The 17407-nt window shown below is 32.3% G+C and overlaps 3 protein-coding genes and 1 long non-coding RNA gene across 6 annotated transcripts in view; 3 read left to right on the top strand and 1 right to left on the bottom strand.

Annotated features, from left to right (window-relative positions):
* LOC107441514 (uncharacterized) overlaps positions 1-6207 on the top strand; it is a 158739-nt gene extending 152532 nt beyond the window's left edge. For all 3 annotated transcript variants that reach the window (XM_071184610.1, XM_071184611.1, XM_016054801.3), the window contains one exon: positions 75-6207. In XM_071184610.1, the coding sequence (XP_071040711.1) occupies positions 75-2745 (2671 nt within the window). In that variant the 3' untranslated portion in view covers positions 2746-6207. The remainder of the gene's footprint in view (positions 1-74) is intronic.
* Positions 1-8926, bottom strand: part of LOC139426315 (uncharacterized) — a 97759-nt gene extending 88833 nt beyond the window's left edge. Inside the window, exon 1 of the long non-coding RNA XR_011637555.1 lies at positions 8793-8926. This is a non-coding gene — a long non-coding RNA (uncharacterized lncRNA). The remainder of the gene's footprint in view (positions 1-8792) is intronic.
* Positions 8927-11757: 2831 nt separating this feature from the next.
* Positions 11758-17407, top strand: part of LOC107441521 (mpv17-like protein 2) — a 36729-nt gene continuing 31079 nt past the window's right edge. Inside the window, exon 1 of the mRNA XM_016054810.3 lies at positions 11758-11849. The gene's annotated coding sequence lies outside the window, so the exon portion shown is untranslated. The remainder of the gene's footprint in view (positions 11850-17407) is intronic.
* Positions 11843-15574, top strand: LOC107441518 (acid phosphatase type 7-like). Its single transcript, XM_016054805.4, has one exon. It carries the CDS (start codon positions 12136-12138, stop codon positions 13459-13461), a length of 1326 nt encoding a protein of 441 aa, XP_015910291.2. The 5' UTR covers positions 11843-12135; the 3' UTR covers positions 13462-15574.

Below are 17407 nucleotides of genomic sequence, written 5' to 3'. Positions count from 1 at the left end.
AAAAAATTTCAATGAAAATAAAAGTAATGTTAAAATATATTTTTATTCATTCATACCTTTTACTTTCTTTTTAGACCACCCCCAACTGCCGCTGTACCAGTTATTGTACCACCAAAACTCTCCGAAATAGAACTGCTTCTCATCATCTGTGCCCTACTTTTCTTGACACTCCTTCTCTTGGGAATAGGTATAGCTTATTACTGCTTAAAGAAAAGGAACATTAAAGTTATTAAGAAGAGGAAACCCTTATCATCAGGACCAGGATCTGAAATTACTAAATTGAGTGGATCGACGATGGGGACTTTATCTATGTTTGACCCAATACGCATTCCCAGAGCCATAGCTCAATCTACATCAGGCTCAGAAGCTGCCCTGCTCACTTCTTTGTCGTCACAGAATGGCTCGGGTGACCACAGTGATACGATTCCTTCCGATTACCCAAGCGAATCACCTTCATCTGTGAATTCCGATGTAGAAGAAATAGAGGGAGGTCGGCGAATGATGATAAATGATTTGTCAACCATGAGAGGAGATCACTTTAGATACGAAAATACAGCTTTCATTCCAGATGAAGCTAGTAGCATTGCTTCCGGCTACCCAGAAGATCAGGAAAAAGCAGCTAGCGTATCATCCATACCAGTGCAGCAGATATTGAAACCCGTTGAAGCTCCCAAGAAAAAATTAAAAACTAAAGTTGCTAGAGAGCACCAATTAACCACTATTTCTGAAAGAGAAGACGCAATGATGCAGCGGGAAGCTTTTCAAAGGACTTACGCTGACATGAGACCTGTACCGCACGAGCTCCTTCCCCCAGTTAGTTATTCGAAAGCTTATATCAGAGAAGCTCCCCCTAAGCCACCCTCTTCTTATGCGCCATCTCTATATGGAAGTATTCCTGATAATGATAATCGCTCACAAGCAGAATTTATTGAAGACGTACCAATGGCTATTCAGAGACCTCCTTCCTCATATGCCCCATCACTCAAAGGAAGCATTCCAGATAACGATATCTGGTCTCATTCCGAGTTGGAGAGTGAAGTTGCTGTTGTACCGTATGTAAGAAAACCCAAAAGAGAAACAGCAACAGTTAGTGATTATTTCTTGAGTTCTCAAAATATAACCGAAATAGAAGATGACGTGATGAATGTAAGAAAAACTACCACCTTACAACACAAGCCAAAACCTCAACCTGAATCACCTCCAGAAATGGAAAGTGTGGAAACATATGTGTCAAAGGCCTTAGTTCCTAGAAAGCCTAAAATAATTGTTCAAAATATTGATGATCTATACTTAACAACAACAACAGAAGTTCATGCTACAGAAACAGTCACGAAAACAACAAAAGACACCATTGCTCAGCATGTTAAATCTCCTCCGCAATCAACGGAACCTCCCTCTTCTGAAACACCACCCTCAACATTCGATGTAAGAATAAGACATTACCCCCACGAATCTCAACCTGATTTTCCAGATTATGATGACAAAATTTCTGAACGCCGCTGGGATGCATACTCCGAAATAAGCGAAAAATTCAGAGACGCTGAAAGTACGACAACAGAAATCCCTGCTCATAGGAGACCACGTCATCTATCAGAGCATTCAACATCCACTACTCCAAGGAATTCACAGTCCCCGTACAACACATTGAATAGGGTTCCACAAAAAATTCCGCATCCTACTTACACGAGTATAATTTACAAAGTTCTTGAACCCCCACCCGTGGAAGGTGTTGATCAGCTTACTCCGCACATTAAGGAAAGATGGCGCACGGTAATTACAACTGATGAAACATTCCGATATCTTGTGCAGGAAGCAACGACAGTAGAAGAATACATTCGTATTACAAAAGATTCCCGATACGAGAAACTTTTCGACACTCGAACCTGGCACGTCATTATAAGGGCTCTGAGTACACCAGACGAAAGGTATCCTCCTGTTCAAAATGAGCCACCTGGAGACGGAAGAAACCCCCGTTATAAGAAAAAGAGCGAATTTGAGCCACCTCGAAATCGACGCAGTTCTTTACCACCTGTAACCGAATTCTCATTAGCTCGCGATGCCCCACCTTCGATTAGTGGAAGCATCCGATCGCGAAGAACTTCTAGATCTGGTTCCGTACCTGAATATGATCTCCGATCTATGACAGAAGTCGACGTCGACTTTGCGCATGCGGATAGAGAATCCCTTTGGAGCGTTGATACTGGATATACATATAAAACTTCGAAAAGTTTAGCTGAGAGATCTACCTCCGAGTTCCTGGAAGATGTGCCAACGATTGTTGCTGAACGATCCCCACAATATAGGGGAGTTCATCAACAATCACACTACTATGCTGAACAATCATCAGCTGGTTTCGTGAGAACCAATAATTCTCACATGAAAGACTCTCCCCACACCGAGTTTGGCGAAGGTGACTTCTTACACAAAGAAGCTTTACCATCCACATCTGCTCCACAAAAGCCAGTAAGGCCACGTTTCCTGGAGAGATCCTCTACGGAATATTTCGAAGATATTCCTAGAATGTCTATGCCTGATTTAAGACAATCTTCAACCGAAGTTTCGTCAGTAACTGAGCGGCGAATGGACAATGTCGTTCAGGAACTTCGCCAAAAAGGAAAATTTTCAAGATCTGAAGTTATTATTGATTCGCCTATAACCAGAGCTATTGATAGAGTTTCTAGTATAGGCGAGAGAGAGGAAATCAAATCCATTACAGAGACTGATATTGTAGACTGGAAGAGATGAAGATAATAATTCATAGCTTTTTTTAACACATTAAATGTTGTCGCTTCGATTACTGACATAAAATGAGAGATTAACCGTTTGTAATATATGAAGTTTAACTGTATAAAAGAAAGTTATAATTTATTTAAAATCTTATTCTGTTGAAAACAATTTTTTTTTTTTTTAAATTAAGTTGTTTTGCTGAATTTCTTAGTAAACAAAATATCAAACTGTTGGTACTATCTTTAAATGAAAAGTAAATTGCATTGATTTTGTTGAATAAATTGTTTTATTCTCATTTGATTTCAATTACAATCAATGCGTGGGTATTATTTTTTTCAAGAATTTCTTTACAAATTTTACTAAGTGTCTCTAAAATGTTGCAGAAAATTTTCAGAAGAGGTAAAAGATTCTCATCATAATAATTTAGAATTACATAGCAACTCATTATCAGAAAAGTCTAGGGAAAAGGGTAGCAGATGTAGAAATTTTGAAAAAAAAATTTATAGTGATTAATGGAAAACAATTATTGAACACTATGTGTTCTGATCGCCTACTAGAAGACAGCAGTTCGTGATGCCACTGAATATGTTCATTGGTTGCAAAATCAGACGCTATGCATAGCTGGCAACAATGGAGAACTGATAGCCGCACATCAGGAATTTCTTTGATGAATCATGTCCCGAGATTCCTGACTCCTCAAGCTCTTGATCACAATTGCTTTTAAAGCTCCTCGCAGAAAGAAATCAAAGATATATGAAACAAGGTGAAGGCAACATATATCAGCAACTACACAGTGTTGCTAGTTGCACAATAGCATTATAAAAGATGAAGAGAAGTAAGATGCAAAGCACGAATTATCAGGTTACAATAACATTTCTGGTCATGAGTTGCTATGCATTTCTCGAACTTTATGTTAGACCCTATCATTCTTGCCCCAATACTTTCGAGACATTCTGAGTACATAATGTATATACAAATACCTAAAAAACTATAGAGCTGTTGCTTTATGCGAGTATGAATTTTACTAGCCAAGTATTATTTAAAATTAAAACAAATTCTATTGGTTTCACTTTTGCTAATTTAAATATTCTCAACAAAAATGAAATGCAATTTGCATTTATGATTTTATCTGGTGAAATCTTTCCTCTAAAAGTTTTATTATAGTTTCGATTATTTGCAAACTCTTCATAAATAATGTTATTTGTTATCAATTGTAATTATTATAATTATTTTATGGGTAATAGAGCAAAATATTGATAATTTTCTATCAAAATGACATTACGAAATCTGAAATGTTTAAAAAAAAATGAATACTACTAACAAGTAATTTAATGTATGGGTCTTTCTGTAATGACTTCTCTTAACATATTTTTAAATTTTTGTCAAAAATGTCATCAAGAAAAATATTTATAGTAAAGGAAGCAAGTTATTCAAACTAGGATATGATAAAAAGGGTATCGAAATCGGCTGACTATCTCGTGAGGAAGATGGAAAGATCACAATCAATTTGACTGCTGTAAGAAAATTCGAGGTTTTTCTTAACAATCCCCTTTTAAAGCCTCTCTTTTTCAGCAGTCAATAAAAATGGTTTTTATACTTCCATTCCCTCCTCAATAGTGATTTATTAAATCCAATAAATATTTGTATTTTTCAACCTAATGTGACCCTTTATATAACTACTTTTTTGCCTTTTTTTTGACAAAGATTCTAAAAATATATACTATGAGTGGTCAATATTAAAATCCCTGAGTGAGATTTACAAGAGAATCGCTATTAACAAATGTATGTATGATTAATTAACCACATTTTATCATAGCATTTAAAAGAAACATTTGAAACTACTTTTTTTCTACAGCATTTAACATATATTTCTATACCCTTTTATTTGATAAAGTTAGTTCTGGTGCTTATATATAAATGATTACAGCATTTTATAAATGTTGCATTCAGTGGCAGCTATTCAAGAACAATATTTTCGCCTGGCATCATGTTTTATTGTATTCTTATATTCGTTGAAACCTCCTCTACTTATTTTTTTTTATCTTTGTGTGCTTTTATTAGTGTGTTTAAAAAAATGGAAATTGTATGTAAAATTCCAGTTAGAATCAGTATCATTTTATACTTACTAGTGTTAGGCTAAATGAATCATCAAAGCTCTTCAAACATGCCGAATTATCAGTTTTATTCATAGTTATACAAGAAGTACTCCAGGATTAAAATGATGAACCCAGAACGGGACGTAAAAAAGTTAACTGTTAACCAACCATTCAGATAAAGCATAAATATTTATTTGAATCTTGTTCAACGTCAAAAGATGCCGCTTCCCATGAAGACGTGACGTAAAAAAGTTAACTGTTAACCAACCATTCAGATAAAGCATAAATATTTATTTGAATCTTGTTCAACGTCAAAAGATGCCGCTTCCCATGAAGACTGAGATCGTCTTCCTCAGACAAAAACAGGCAGAACTCATTACGTAATAGAACCTGTTAAACCAATTTTCTGATTACGACGAGTGAGGTACGTTAGATAACAAAAAAAAATAGTTAAGAGTCTTCCCCGCATCACGCATTGTCAAACAGATTTTATGTACTAAAAATCATGATTCCCATTATTACAACCATTTCCGATCACCATTGCAATCAGTTTATCTCAAAATTCACTTGAATACGTTGATTTAAATCAACTTATCAACGTATCAAAAAAATCGATAAATGCCAAAACGTTCCAATCAATGCATCATTTTGATTATTTGAATCAATTTATTTAAACGACTGATTCATAACCCAACTAGTGCTTGCGATTTTAGTTTACTTTTGAGAGGTTGCTTTTATTGATTAAATTGTACACTGCCATATTTTATACAAATCTCCGAAGCATATGTATGCATATGAAAAATAAATAATATCCAGTATGTAAATTTTTTTAAAACATACATTTTTATAAATCCTATTATATCGCACTTTCATCCTGTTGTTTCAAATTATATAATAGGATTAAATAGATATATTTATATTTTTAGATTTTACAATTTTTAGTTTTAAGAATTTTAAAGAAAAAGTATTTTTTTTTAATTCAAATTTTATTTTTTCTACAATTGTGCATTTAACAAAAACTTGATCCTCATTTCTTCCTATTTTTTTAAATTGTTCATGGTGCTTAAAGTTATTTTTTTAACAAATCCTTCAAGTTTTTTCTTTCATATAATTATTTCAATGTTAGTTTATTTTCGTAATTCTTTAAATTGGAAATTTTGAAATTCTGATGTTAAATTGTCTTGTAAACTATGGTTGGTTTCTTGGTTTTCTAGTCATTGTGGCTAAGGTTTTATTGTTCTTTATCCGGTTTTATGATGCTAGTATGAAGTCGTTTCAAACTGTTTATTTTAAACTATGTTTTTACAAGTCACTAAAATATAAATGAAAGCAATAACATGTCTTTTAATGCTATTTTGTAATAAAATTTTGAAGTTTTGTAAAATGGATCTGCTTATTTCTATTACATTATTGCATCCACAATACACCTTAAAAGTAGCAAAATATTTTAAAATACTTTCGCACACGTAATTAAATCCAAAAAGTTTCAAATCCTTTTATAATGTATTTTTTACAACGCACATTACTATTTAAGACGTACGTACAATAACCAGAGCTTGACTAAGGCAGGACCATGCGGGGCAGTTGCCCCGGTCCCCCACATCAGAGAGAGACCCCTAAATCAAATAGAAAGTTTATTTTGCGTTTATTTCCTTCTTTAATGAACTTTTTTTAAACTAAATATCAGTACAATGTAAAATCCGTTAGTTTTACGTTAGCTTCTTTATTAATCTATCGTATGAACACAAAAAATCTATAATTCGTAAATCCATGGCTTTCTAGTGCAGAATTCAGCTAAATTTTCGCAATTATGATGAACAAATTTGGCCAATCAAAAGCCTGGTTTTTACATATCGCGAAATATGATATGTTTACAAAAATACGGGCATCTGAATGGCTTAATTGAGCCATCGTAATTGCGAAAATGTATCTGAATTCCGCCCTTATGATAGCGAGGATACGAATTTTTCACTGCTAGTTGACAAAGTTAACAATCAGTTATCTTATTGTTGAATGTTTTATGCATCTTTAATTCAGTTAATGGAAAGAAAATAATATATTAGTTAAAATAACATTGCTTTACATTTTCTATTTATAAGTTTAAATAGCATTTTTGTCAAATTTAGGCTCTCGAGATGTACTATATCCTTTTAAGGATGGATATGAAATTGTCTGAAAATCAGTAAAATGGACTGAATGATATTTCGTCTGACCATTGAAAAGGGGAGGGGGAATTTATAGCTATTTTAGCTTGTAGTCAATTTCTTGTTATATATCTATAGCGTGGTGAAAAATTTAAATACAGTCGGACCCCGATTTAACAAATTCATCGGGACCGGAAATTTTATTCGTTAAATCGGGGTCATTCGTAAAATCGGAGTTCAAAAAAATTGTTTCTTGTACATATGTATTATTAAAAATTACTAGTTATAAACGACTATCTAAGATAAGAAAGGAATTTCCTGTTTGACTCATAGTCCACGTGACAAACCCCCGGAAAATGACCTTGCAAGTGTAATGTCTTATTGACTCTGCCCACCTACCCACGACGAATTTGTTTTTCCATGTTGCCGGCTTTTCTTTTGTTTGAGACGAATATGCACTTTTTCTATTTTATTCCTCCCAGGAAAGTTTTTTTTCCCTTTAGAATCTGCCAATTACAAAAAAATGCAATATTTTTCTGATCAAAATTAATGAAAAAATTTTTTTACGGATGCTGAAATAATTCGTTAATTCGGGGTTAATTATTCATTAATTAGGGGTTTTTGACACTGTTTTTGCTGGGGTGGGGAAAAAATTCGTTAAATCGCGAAATTCGTTAAATAGAGGTTCGTTAAATCGGGGCCCGACTGTACCTCCATAAAGTCCGGTTCTTCATTACTGAAGTAGTGAAGCAGAGGGGGGCCCCCAAAGAAGTTTTTACCCCGGACCCCAATTAGGCTAAGTCGGGCCCTGACAATAACTATTTAAAAATTCACTTTGATTTAAATCTTTGAAATACTTAAACTGATGCTCACCAGTCAATTTGAGTTGATGATGAAATCATTGATAATGCTTCTACAGGATTTTTATATCGGAATGTTTTCTGAAGACACAGAAACTCGTATGCTTAAACAACATGTTGTAGTATATAAAGGTGTGCTAGGTACCACTGTAATTTTCACCAGTATTCTGAATTACTATGAAATCCATAATCACATCCCTTAATGCAGAGTGCCCAAAATGAAAAAGGCCCGTAAAACATTAAAGATATCAATGACAACTTATATTTTCTTAGCCTCTTTTATAAAGGCCACCTTTTATACATTTTTAGTATTCTAGTCTAAGATGAAGACAAAAAAAAATACACACATTGTGGGTTATAAAGAAAATCGCTCTCGAAATCTGACAAATCATTAGTGAGGAACACTTTTGTAGAAAAATTAAAACCTATGTGATCATTCCTTCAAATGTTACTAATTATCTCCATTTTGCTTCTCGCCATTATCTCAGACAATCAAATAAGTTAAAATGCTTTTTAATCCTCAACTTCTATGGTAGTGAATTTAGGGATTTTGATATTATTTTCGTTTTCCCCTAGCTTAAATGTATTGCATCCCCCCAACGTAATTTATAAAGATTATAAATTATATAATAAGGATAACTGGAATAACCTGTAAAAGTTGAATGCTCATTTTACAATCATACAGCTTTTTAGAATATGAGAAGCCACGCTCAGTCTTAATTCTTATTGCAGATACAACTTGATAAAGCTTCTTATAACTAGCCCTGTTTGTGGTGCACCCCGTACACCCATTTTATCGAAACTTTTCTTAATTTGATGGTTTGACTTGATTTAACTAAATCACTTAGTTCTCAAACAATTCATTCTCATTCTCTTAAAATACTCACGACTGATATGGTGTCAAATTTTCTCGATCACATGAGGAAAAGCGTGCCACGACTTCTATATGAAACTAATTAACTTACCTTTATCAGAGGTGCACACCTCTTGCAATGGTGGTTAGAATACCCTACCACTGCCCAAGAACTCTTGGGCAGTGGTAGGATATTCTTTGCAAATGATACAATCCTTGCCGAAGACCAACAAACCTCTCTCCCCCCTCCACACAGTCAAAATTGCAAAGTGAAGGATAAAGAGGCACCACTCGACATTTGAAAACGTATGTATTATTTAATACAAGCCTGTCTTCCCATACTGATGCTGCCATCCAGTGACAGTCATAAAGAAGTAAAGAATTTTGATTAAAACTTTTATTTTGTTCCTTTAAAAAAATATAATTTATAAAACTCGATTTTTATACGACTCACGAGTCATTAAAGTTGCTCTTGCCTTTTTTATTGAAGTAAAAAGCAAACTATAGAGGAAACTTTTACAGTGTAGACCAATATCTTCGATTGAAATAAGTTAAAGATTCTACGATGCTAGAGCAACTGGTGCCGCCATCTACGGATGACAATAAAATAAATGTTCATTTCTTACTTGAAGAAAATATAGTAAATATCTTTTTATACCACTGACATGTCCACCACAATTTCGATATAAAAAGAATTTTTTTCCACTAAATTAAGATTTTCTACAAATTTGGATATCTAAAATACATCCCATAGGATATCAAACAGGTCACCACGCTCCATTATCTTAAACGTAATATTCGTTACTCTACCTTTTTCTGAAGTCACACTTTTTTCATATGGTGTTTGTTATATTCACCCTAGCAACAATTTCACCCTGGTCCCAGCTGGACTCAAAATTGACTCAATATAGGTCCTATATGAACATGCACCGAGGGACCAATATTGGATGCATAGTTTTTTTAATATTGGTCTTATATAGGGGGCCAATATAGGGCTCATATTAGCTGAATAATGAATATAAAATATTGTTTGAATCTAACAATTCTATATACATTGGTTGTAAAATATCGGGTGAATCAGTCAACTCTATATAGGGCAAATATCGGAAAATAACGGCCCTAATTGAGCTAAAATTTCGGAATATTGGGGCAATGGGGACCCAAGTTATTTTACTGCTAGGGTAAAAATAATAAATTATTTGTGACAAGGAAAATAAGATTTTCTTACTTTTTTTAATAGGTATCAATGTAAAAGCAAGTTACGATATAAAATTGGAAGTTTTACTTCATATAGATCTATCAACTGCTTAAAACAAAAATATTTTAGTAACGCAAATTGTGCATAAAAAATATTTTTAAATCTTAAGATATACTTGTAAATTCAATTTCAATTTAAATAATAATTTTTTTTTCTTAAAATTAACTATAAATAATAAGTTAAAGTTCTTAGTCAGGAAAAAATATCTGAAAATAGTTTTTGTTCCCTTAATTTGATTGTATTTTTGCTAAAATTTTGAAATTTTATTAACTAAAGAACAAGTTTTGCAAAGTTTTATTACAATGCTTTTCTTACATTTTATTAAATTAAAATGAAAAGATGCAACAACTATTCATACAAAATTAAAATATATTAAAGGCATTAAATAAAAAGCATAATTTTTATAATATAAAAACGTTTAATTTAAAAGGATTTACTTTATTTTTACTTTATTAAAAGTAAACACTTATCTCCATAAATTAAGGATAATTCAGAATCACACGGAAATTGAACTCCACAGTGAAAATTCTAAACTATCAAGCATATCTTCAAGAATAATATGCAAATTAAATTACACTAAGCTAGATAGTACGTCACAATAACGAGACAACAAAAGGTTTGTAAGGAATGGTAGCAAAGAAGTAAAATTGTTCGCAAGCATTGTGTAAACTGCTCATTGCCTTAACCGGATATTTATGATACAGAAGACGCATTTGGATGATTTTTTACGTTGTTGAATAATCAGCCGGCAGGAACTCTGGCGTACTCAGATGGAAGTATCCAAGAAGCTTACTATTGCCCAAAGTGTCATCTCTACTAGGCTTGATTAACGATTCTATAATGATCACAATTTCAGTTCACATTACAGTACAGGTCACCTTGAGTTACAATACCAAATGAAGACCAGTAATCGGCGTTAACTGCAGAAGGTTGTTGTTGTTAATTTACGTTGCACTAGAGCTGCACAATGGGCTATTGGCGACGGTCTGGGAAACATCCCGGAGGATGATCCGAAGACATGCCATCACAATTTTGATCCTCTGCGGAGGGGATGATACTCCCGCTTCGGTAGCCCGACGACCTGCGCGCGAGGTCGAGCACTTTACGGTAGCACAGTTTAACGAGGACCAATACCGCACACCCTCGGTCCCTACGCAGACTGATCCAAGTGGTCACCCACCCTCACACTGACCGTAGCCAGTGATGCTCGACTTCGGTGATCTGCTGGGAACCGTGTCTTAACGATCAGTCCACTGCGGGACAACTGCAGAAGGAAGAAGACGGAGCATAGCTTCCGCCTATCTCTTCAATTATCTGCAGTCATCGGTACCACACTTTCAAGGCAAATCGTGTACCGTGCGTTTGGGAAATTTTGGTCCATTTTCTCGCCGGCCTTTCAGATTTCCGCTCTAGGAAACTCGCTATCACCTCGATTTACCTAGAGTAAAAAACATGAAATGAGGGCACGCAATATGAAGGTCCCAGTTAGCATGTGTGATGTTTTTTAACGTGTCCAAGTTCAACTTGCACTCTGATTCACCTCGGAATTCTACATGAAGAACGTCAGATACCTATTTCCACGAAGACAATATTATTGAAAGATACCTTTACGGAGGTGCAGGATAGAATTATACTCTCTGGGCTCCAAACGGCCTTGTCACGCACGCGAATGTTTAGAAATTACTTGAAATATCCGCTGCACGCGCATGCACGAATCATCACGGGTGATATAGAAGCAGTAGAAACGGTTTCTAAGTTTCATCCTCCTAACAATAATGAAGCAAAACTTACTCTTAACTGTCACTAAAGCTTCAAAATCAAAATATAAACAAATTCATGAACAAGTGTGTCAGGAATGTTATATGTCATCTCCTTTATTGTCAGTTTCGCAAATATTCATATGGAAATTAGGTAACACTATGCTATAAAATTTCTCATAAATAAGGCCACATATCTAAGAAAAGTCTTCATCGTTATACTTTTCTATATATTTGAATTCTTAGTATTAATTATTCATTCATACATACACCTTCTTTCATTCAATGAACTTTTATCTCATTTCCTTTCTTCTATCATACATACCTCGTGATCATCTGTTTATCATGATCTTTGACGTAACAGCTCTGGAGAAATATTTATAAGCAAACATAAGAGCAGCATCGTTTTGTTTTAAGCATCGCTTTAAAATTGCTAAAGTATGGAGTTCAAAATAAAATTTTCATTTTTTGCTTTCTTCTTTTATTTTTGCGTCACTCTTGTCTTGGCTGTTTTAAATACTCAACCTGAACAAGTGCATATATCATTTGGGAAATCTCCTAATGAAATGGTTGTTACATGGGTTACTTTTGACCCTACAAGCAAATCCACTGTCGAATATGGACAGGCTCCTAGTAAATTGAATAAAATTAAATTTGGTACTGTGACAAAGTTTGTCGATGGTGGATCAAGTGCTCGAGTACTTTGGATACATAGAGTTTTACTTGATGATTTAGTTCCTGGTTCTGAATACATGTACCACTGTGGTAGTACAGATGGTTGGAGTGCTGTTTATTGGTTTACAGCTATGCAAAATGGTACAAATTGGAGCCCAAGACTTGTTGTTTATGGGGATTTGGGTAATTATAATGCTCAATCTTTGCCACGAATCCAAGAAGAAGTTCAGAAAGGAATGTACGATGCTCTTTTGCATGTAGGAGACATGGCTTACAATTTAGACTCAGAAAATGCAACAATAGGTGATGAATTTATGAGGCAAATAGAAACAATTGCTGCTTACCTTCCCTACCAAGTGTGTGTTGGCAATCACGAACAAGCATACAATTTTTCTAATTACGTTAATCGATTTAGTATGGTTAATCAAGATGGTGAAATAAACAATAATTTTTACAGTTTTGATCTCGGCCCCGCTCATATAATTGCTTTCTCTACCGAGTTTTATTTTTACGTTAAATACGGTTGGATACAAATTGCTCGTCAGTATGAATGGCTTGAAAATGATTTGAAAAAGGCAAATTTACCAGAAAACAGAGCTAAACGCCCATGGATTATTACAATGGGACACAGACCTATGTATTGTAGCACCAATGATACAGATGACTGTAAAAATAGGGAAAGTATCATTCGAAAAGGGTTACCCATTGCTCATGCTTATGGTTTGGAAGATCTATTTTACAAATATGGTGTTGACTTGGAATTATGGGCTCATGAACATTTATATGAAAGGCTGTGGCCCATCTATGATTACAAAGTGTATAATGGAAGCCTTGATGCACCTTACACTAATCCAAAAGCTCCGGTGCATATTATTACAGGTTCTGCTGGGTGCCAAGAAAATTTAGATCCATTTGTTGACAACCCTGCAGAATGGAGTGCTGCAAGATTTTCTGACTATGGTTACACTAGGTTTAATATCATTAATAATACGCATTTATACATGGAGCAAGTATCTGATGATCAGGATGGTATTGTACTGGATAAAATGTTGCTAATCAAAGATAGGCATGGTCCTGATGCATGGTTATAAACAAACAATTGAAATTTTATTACATACTGCTATCTCTCTCATTAATTATGTCTGTGATCTATCTTTTTTTCTTTAAAATATGTGATTTATTGCTGGCCGAATCTCACTTTAGCTTTATATTTCTACATTTACTTATCATAAATTTTTTACTTTTAATTATTTGTCAACTATTTTTAATATATTGATTATGTAAAAAAAAATTTGTTTTTGTGTTAATATATATATATATACTTATGCATGCAATAGGAGCCATTCAAATATTAAAAAAGTAGTATCTAGAAAACCGGTTGCAATTATCTTGTCACCGGTTGCAATTGCCAGTGACAAGGAAACGGTAATTTGAAAAATAGTGATGCTAAATTCCCTTTATCTACAGAAGATAAAAATTCTCTGTAAATTGCAGAAATATTTAAATTTTGAAATGATATTTGAAGTTGAAAATTAGATTTTTATTTAAGAATATGACTGTGTAAGCATAGGTTGATTGTATAACCATTGTGTGATTTACTTATTTTTTCTGACAAGAGCGTCGAAAATCATCAAAAAATAAACTTGTATGGCTCCTACTTTATATTAATTTGACAATTATTAAAAGTTTTTTGTAGATATAAGTCAGGGGTCTGTTTAGAAAAAATTTGGGTTCGTTAACGGACCCTTCACAAAATAATTTATCTTTTAGTCGGACCCTTCACAAATTTGTTTATCTCCATTGTTGTTTTGTTAATCGAATAAACCCTTCCCGGGGATGGGGGGCAAAAAGAAAGAAAGATGGTTCAAAACAAACTAAGTTTACCTACGTTTAAATTCCAAATGTAGTATTCTAAGAAAATATTTCTACTTTTACAAACATCGTGTGCACATTCTTATTGATATTAAATGATAATTTTTCTTTTTGTAAATAAATAATTATCAATTTATATTTATTCATAAAATTAATTAATAGAATATTATGTAAATAAAGCTTAATCTTTGGCAATTTTTTAAATAAAATATTATAAATTTACAAATTGTTTAAGTTTACTTAATGCATAACATATTAAAAGTGATATATAACTAAGTTGTGTTATTTAAAATATGTCAATTGAAATTGAAAATGTGAGTGATTTTGTTTCCAACACACACATTATTCGTCCGAAATGAATATTCTGTGTTGAGCAGTATACGCTAAATACCAAATAATTGTATGTTACATCACTAATTTAGTAGCAGCAATTGTTGAGCATAATCTTGTATCTATTTACAATTTAAAAACTTCTTGAAAAGATTTTTAGCAATTTTTGCAATAACAGGACCCTATTTGCACAAATTCACAAAAGCAGGACCCTGGTAGAAAGAATGTGACTTAACGCTTATTTTATATTCACGAATTATGAGTAGTTTTTTCACAATTTTACAAACACAGGACCTTTCACAAAATGTCTGAACAGACCCCTGTAAGTGTTTGTTTGATGAATTACCCATGAAGACAGAATCAAATCAAAACAATATTTTAAGTTTAGGAATTCAACTTTATGGATAATTTTTAATGTATATTTACTAGAGTTTTACTTTTCCTTATTAAATAATTTCAATGCTTTTATGCTGTGTTAGAATTTTTCTAGAAAGCATGATTTTAACTATAATTTTTCATTTTATTTCAGAATAATGGGTAAGATTGTATTTACATTTTATATCATTATTATGACTTAAAAAAATTATACTTAAAGTTCTAACTAGTTTGGTTTTCCTCTAATTGCATCATAAAATCATTATTGCATCCTTTTAGGTTTAAAAAAAATTAATGTTTCTCAACCAAATTTAAACATTGCAATTTCGATTTAACTTATTGAGTATTACACTATCTAAAGTCTCTTAAAACTAACACCTGAAATCAATTTTGTATTTTGGAAGCTTTATTAATTAGTTATAAATTAAATCTGTGAAACATTTAAATGAAGGCATTAAGTAAGAATCTTATGTTTGCATTTCTAAGCTTTACATTAGCTGACTTGATATAATATGATTCGTAGATGTATTTGTTTATTTTACTCTTAATGATCTGTTATTTGTAAAGATCTATCTATTGTTTGAAAAGATCCATACTATAAATAAAATGAAGTTCTTTAATCTTCAAGAGACTATTGATTTACTTCACAAATACTTATGATTTAGTTTCTTATCATTTTAAATTATGAAACATACAATTTGTGTCGGACTAGTTTTGTTCATTATTTTTGTTGACAAAACATTTATTCATTGTTGCAAAATGTTGCCATTTTCAGTCAGGTTCTATTGGCTCTTTCTATTTGATATCGAACTATTCAAATTTAACATACATATATTTGAAATTATTTTATTAATGACTGTTTAGTAAAAAATGTGTAATTACAATTTGCTATGAAACTTATTCAAAATTCAGCATCATACATCTTATATTACAACAAACTATGGTATCTTAGTGTAATAACTAATGCAACGAAGCAATCTCTATGAGTTGGACACTACTACTATGTATTAAGGATATTTTCATGTCCTCAACTTTAGAATTTTCACAATTATTTTCTTAAATTATAAACATGGTGTAGAGAAATATTATGATTATGCTGTGTAACATAAAACTGGTTAAGTTTAATATTTTTTTTAAATTGTAGAATTATTTTCGATAAGCAAGTAAAAATTTATTACTTTTCTTTTTATAGTTTAGTACATTAAAGCAAAACTGCCTTTTTATTTGTTTAAAGTGTTACTGTAAAGAATAACTTTGTCATAATGGCCATTTTTCTACTCAAATTTGTTAGAGTAGAAAAATGTCCTTTGGAACAAAATCAAATTTGTTGAGTTTTTTTTTCTTCTTTTTTTTAACAAAATTGAAGTTTATTTTTATTTTTTTTAGTTTTTGCAAATCAAGCATTTCCTCTAATATTGAGCNCTACTCAAATTTGTTAGAGTAGAAAAATGTCCTTTGGAACAAAATCAAATTTGTTGAGTTTTTTCTTCTTTTTTTTAACAAAATTGAAGTTTATTTTTATTTTTTTTAGTTTTTTGAGTATTTGTTTCTTAAATAACATAAATGTAATTAATTCTTGTGATGTAACTGCTGTTTTAATTCACTCTATTTACTTCACAGCCAGACATTTTTACCCAAACTTGTTTGAAAAATATTTTAATCACTTTCCAATTCATCCTACCTGTAAGAGTTTAATTTAAATTATATATTTTGGTGCGTATAAGATAAAGTTATTTATGTAATAAAATTGATAGATGGGTTGAAATCATTGGTAAAGTACTTGTATTTGGATATAGTCATGATAAAAAAAAAGTTAAATGATCGAAATGTCATGATGAATAAATAAAAGGCCGAAACATATGAAAGAGTAATTAAATTAAATTAAGGGGAATGTGATCGTTAAGGAAGGTGGTTGTACAATGCTAATGTGGGATAACAATAACCCAATAGGTTCAAAGGGTCACAAAGTGTGAGGTTTGAACAAATTGGATGATTTGGTATCACCAAATTTGGAAAAAGGGCGAAACTAAAATAAATTAAATATTAAAGATAAATAAGGTAAAGTCATGCTATATCCAAAATATATATATGATTTAATACAGTAAGCTGATGTTTCCAATAAGAAAAACTAATAAATTCACATTTATGCATGCCCATAACAATAAAAAAAAGTACTCACCACATACAGAAGGAAAAAAGGTGATAACTAATAGCTATAAAGGTAAAGCTAAAAAAACAATCACACCAAACTTTCTGTTCAACTAAACATTTATTTTTGTAAAACTACTTTTCGTAACAAACAAACAATATGATTGCAACACATTTTGTGGCACAGAAAAAATATATCTTTTAGAAGGAAAGGGGTGACAAGAGAATTTAAAGAAACCAAAGGCGTCAGGCATAAAGTTAAATATAAAAGAACGATTAATTTAACCGTTAAAGTAAATATGAAAAGAAAAC

The sequence above is a fragment of the Parasteatoda tepidariorum genome, chromosome 8 (assembly GCF_043381705.1).
Source record: "Parasteatoda tepidariorum isolate YZ-2023 chromosome 8, CAS_Ptep_4.0, whole genome shotgun sequence".
Taxonomy (NCBI): domain Eukaryota; kingdom Metazoa; phylum Arthropoda; class Arachnida; order Araneae; family Theridiidae; genus Parasteatoda; species Parasteatoda tepidariorum.
This window is presented reverse-complemented; position numbering and strand designations above follow the sequence as displayed.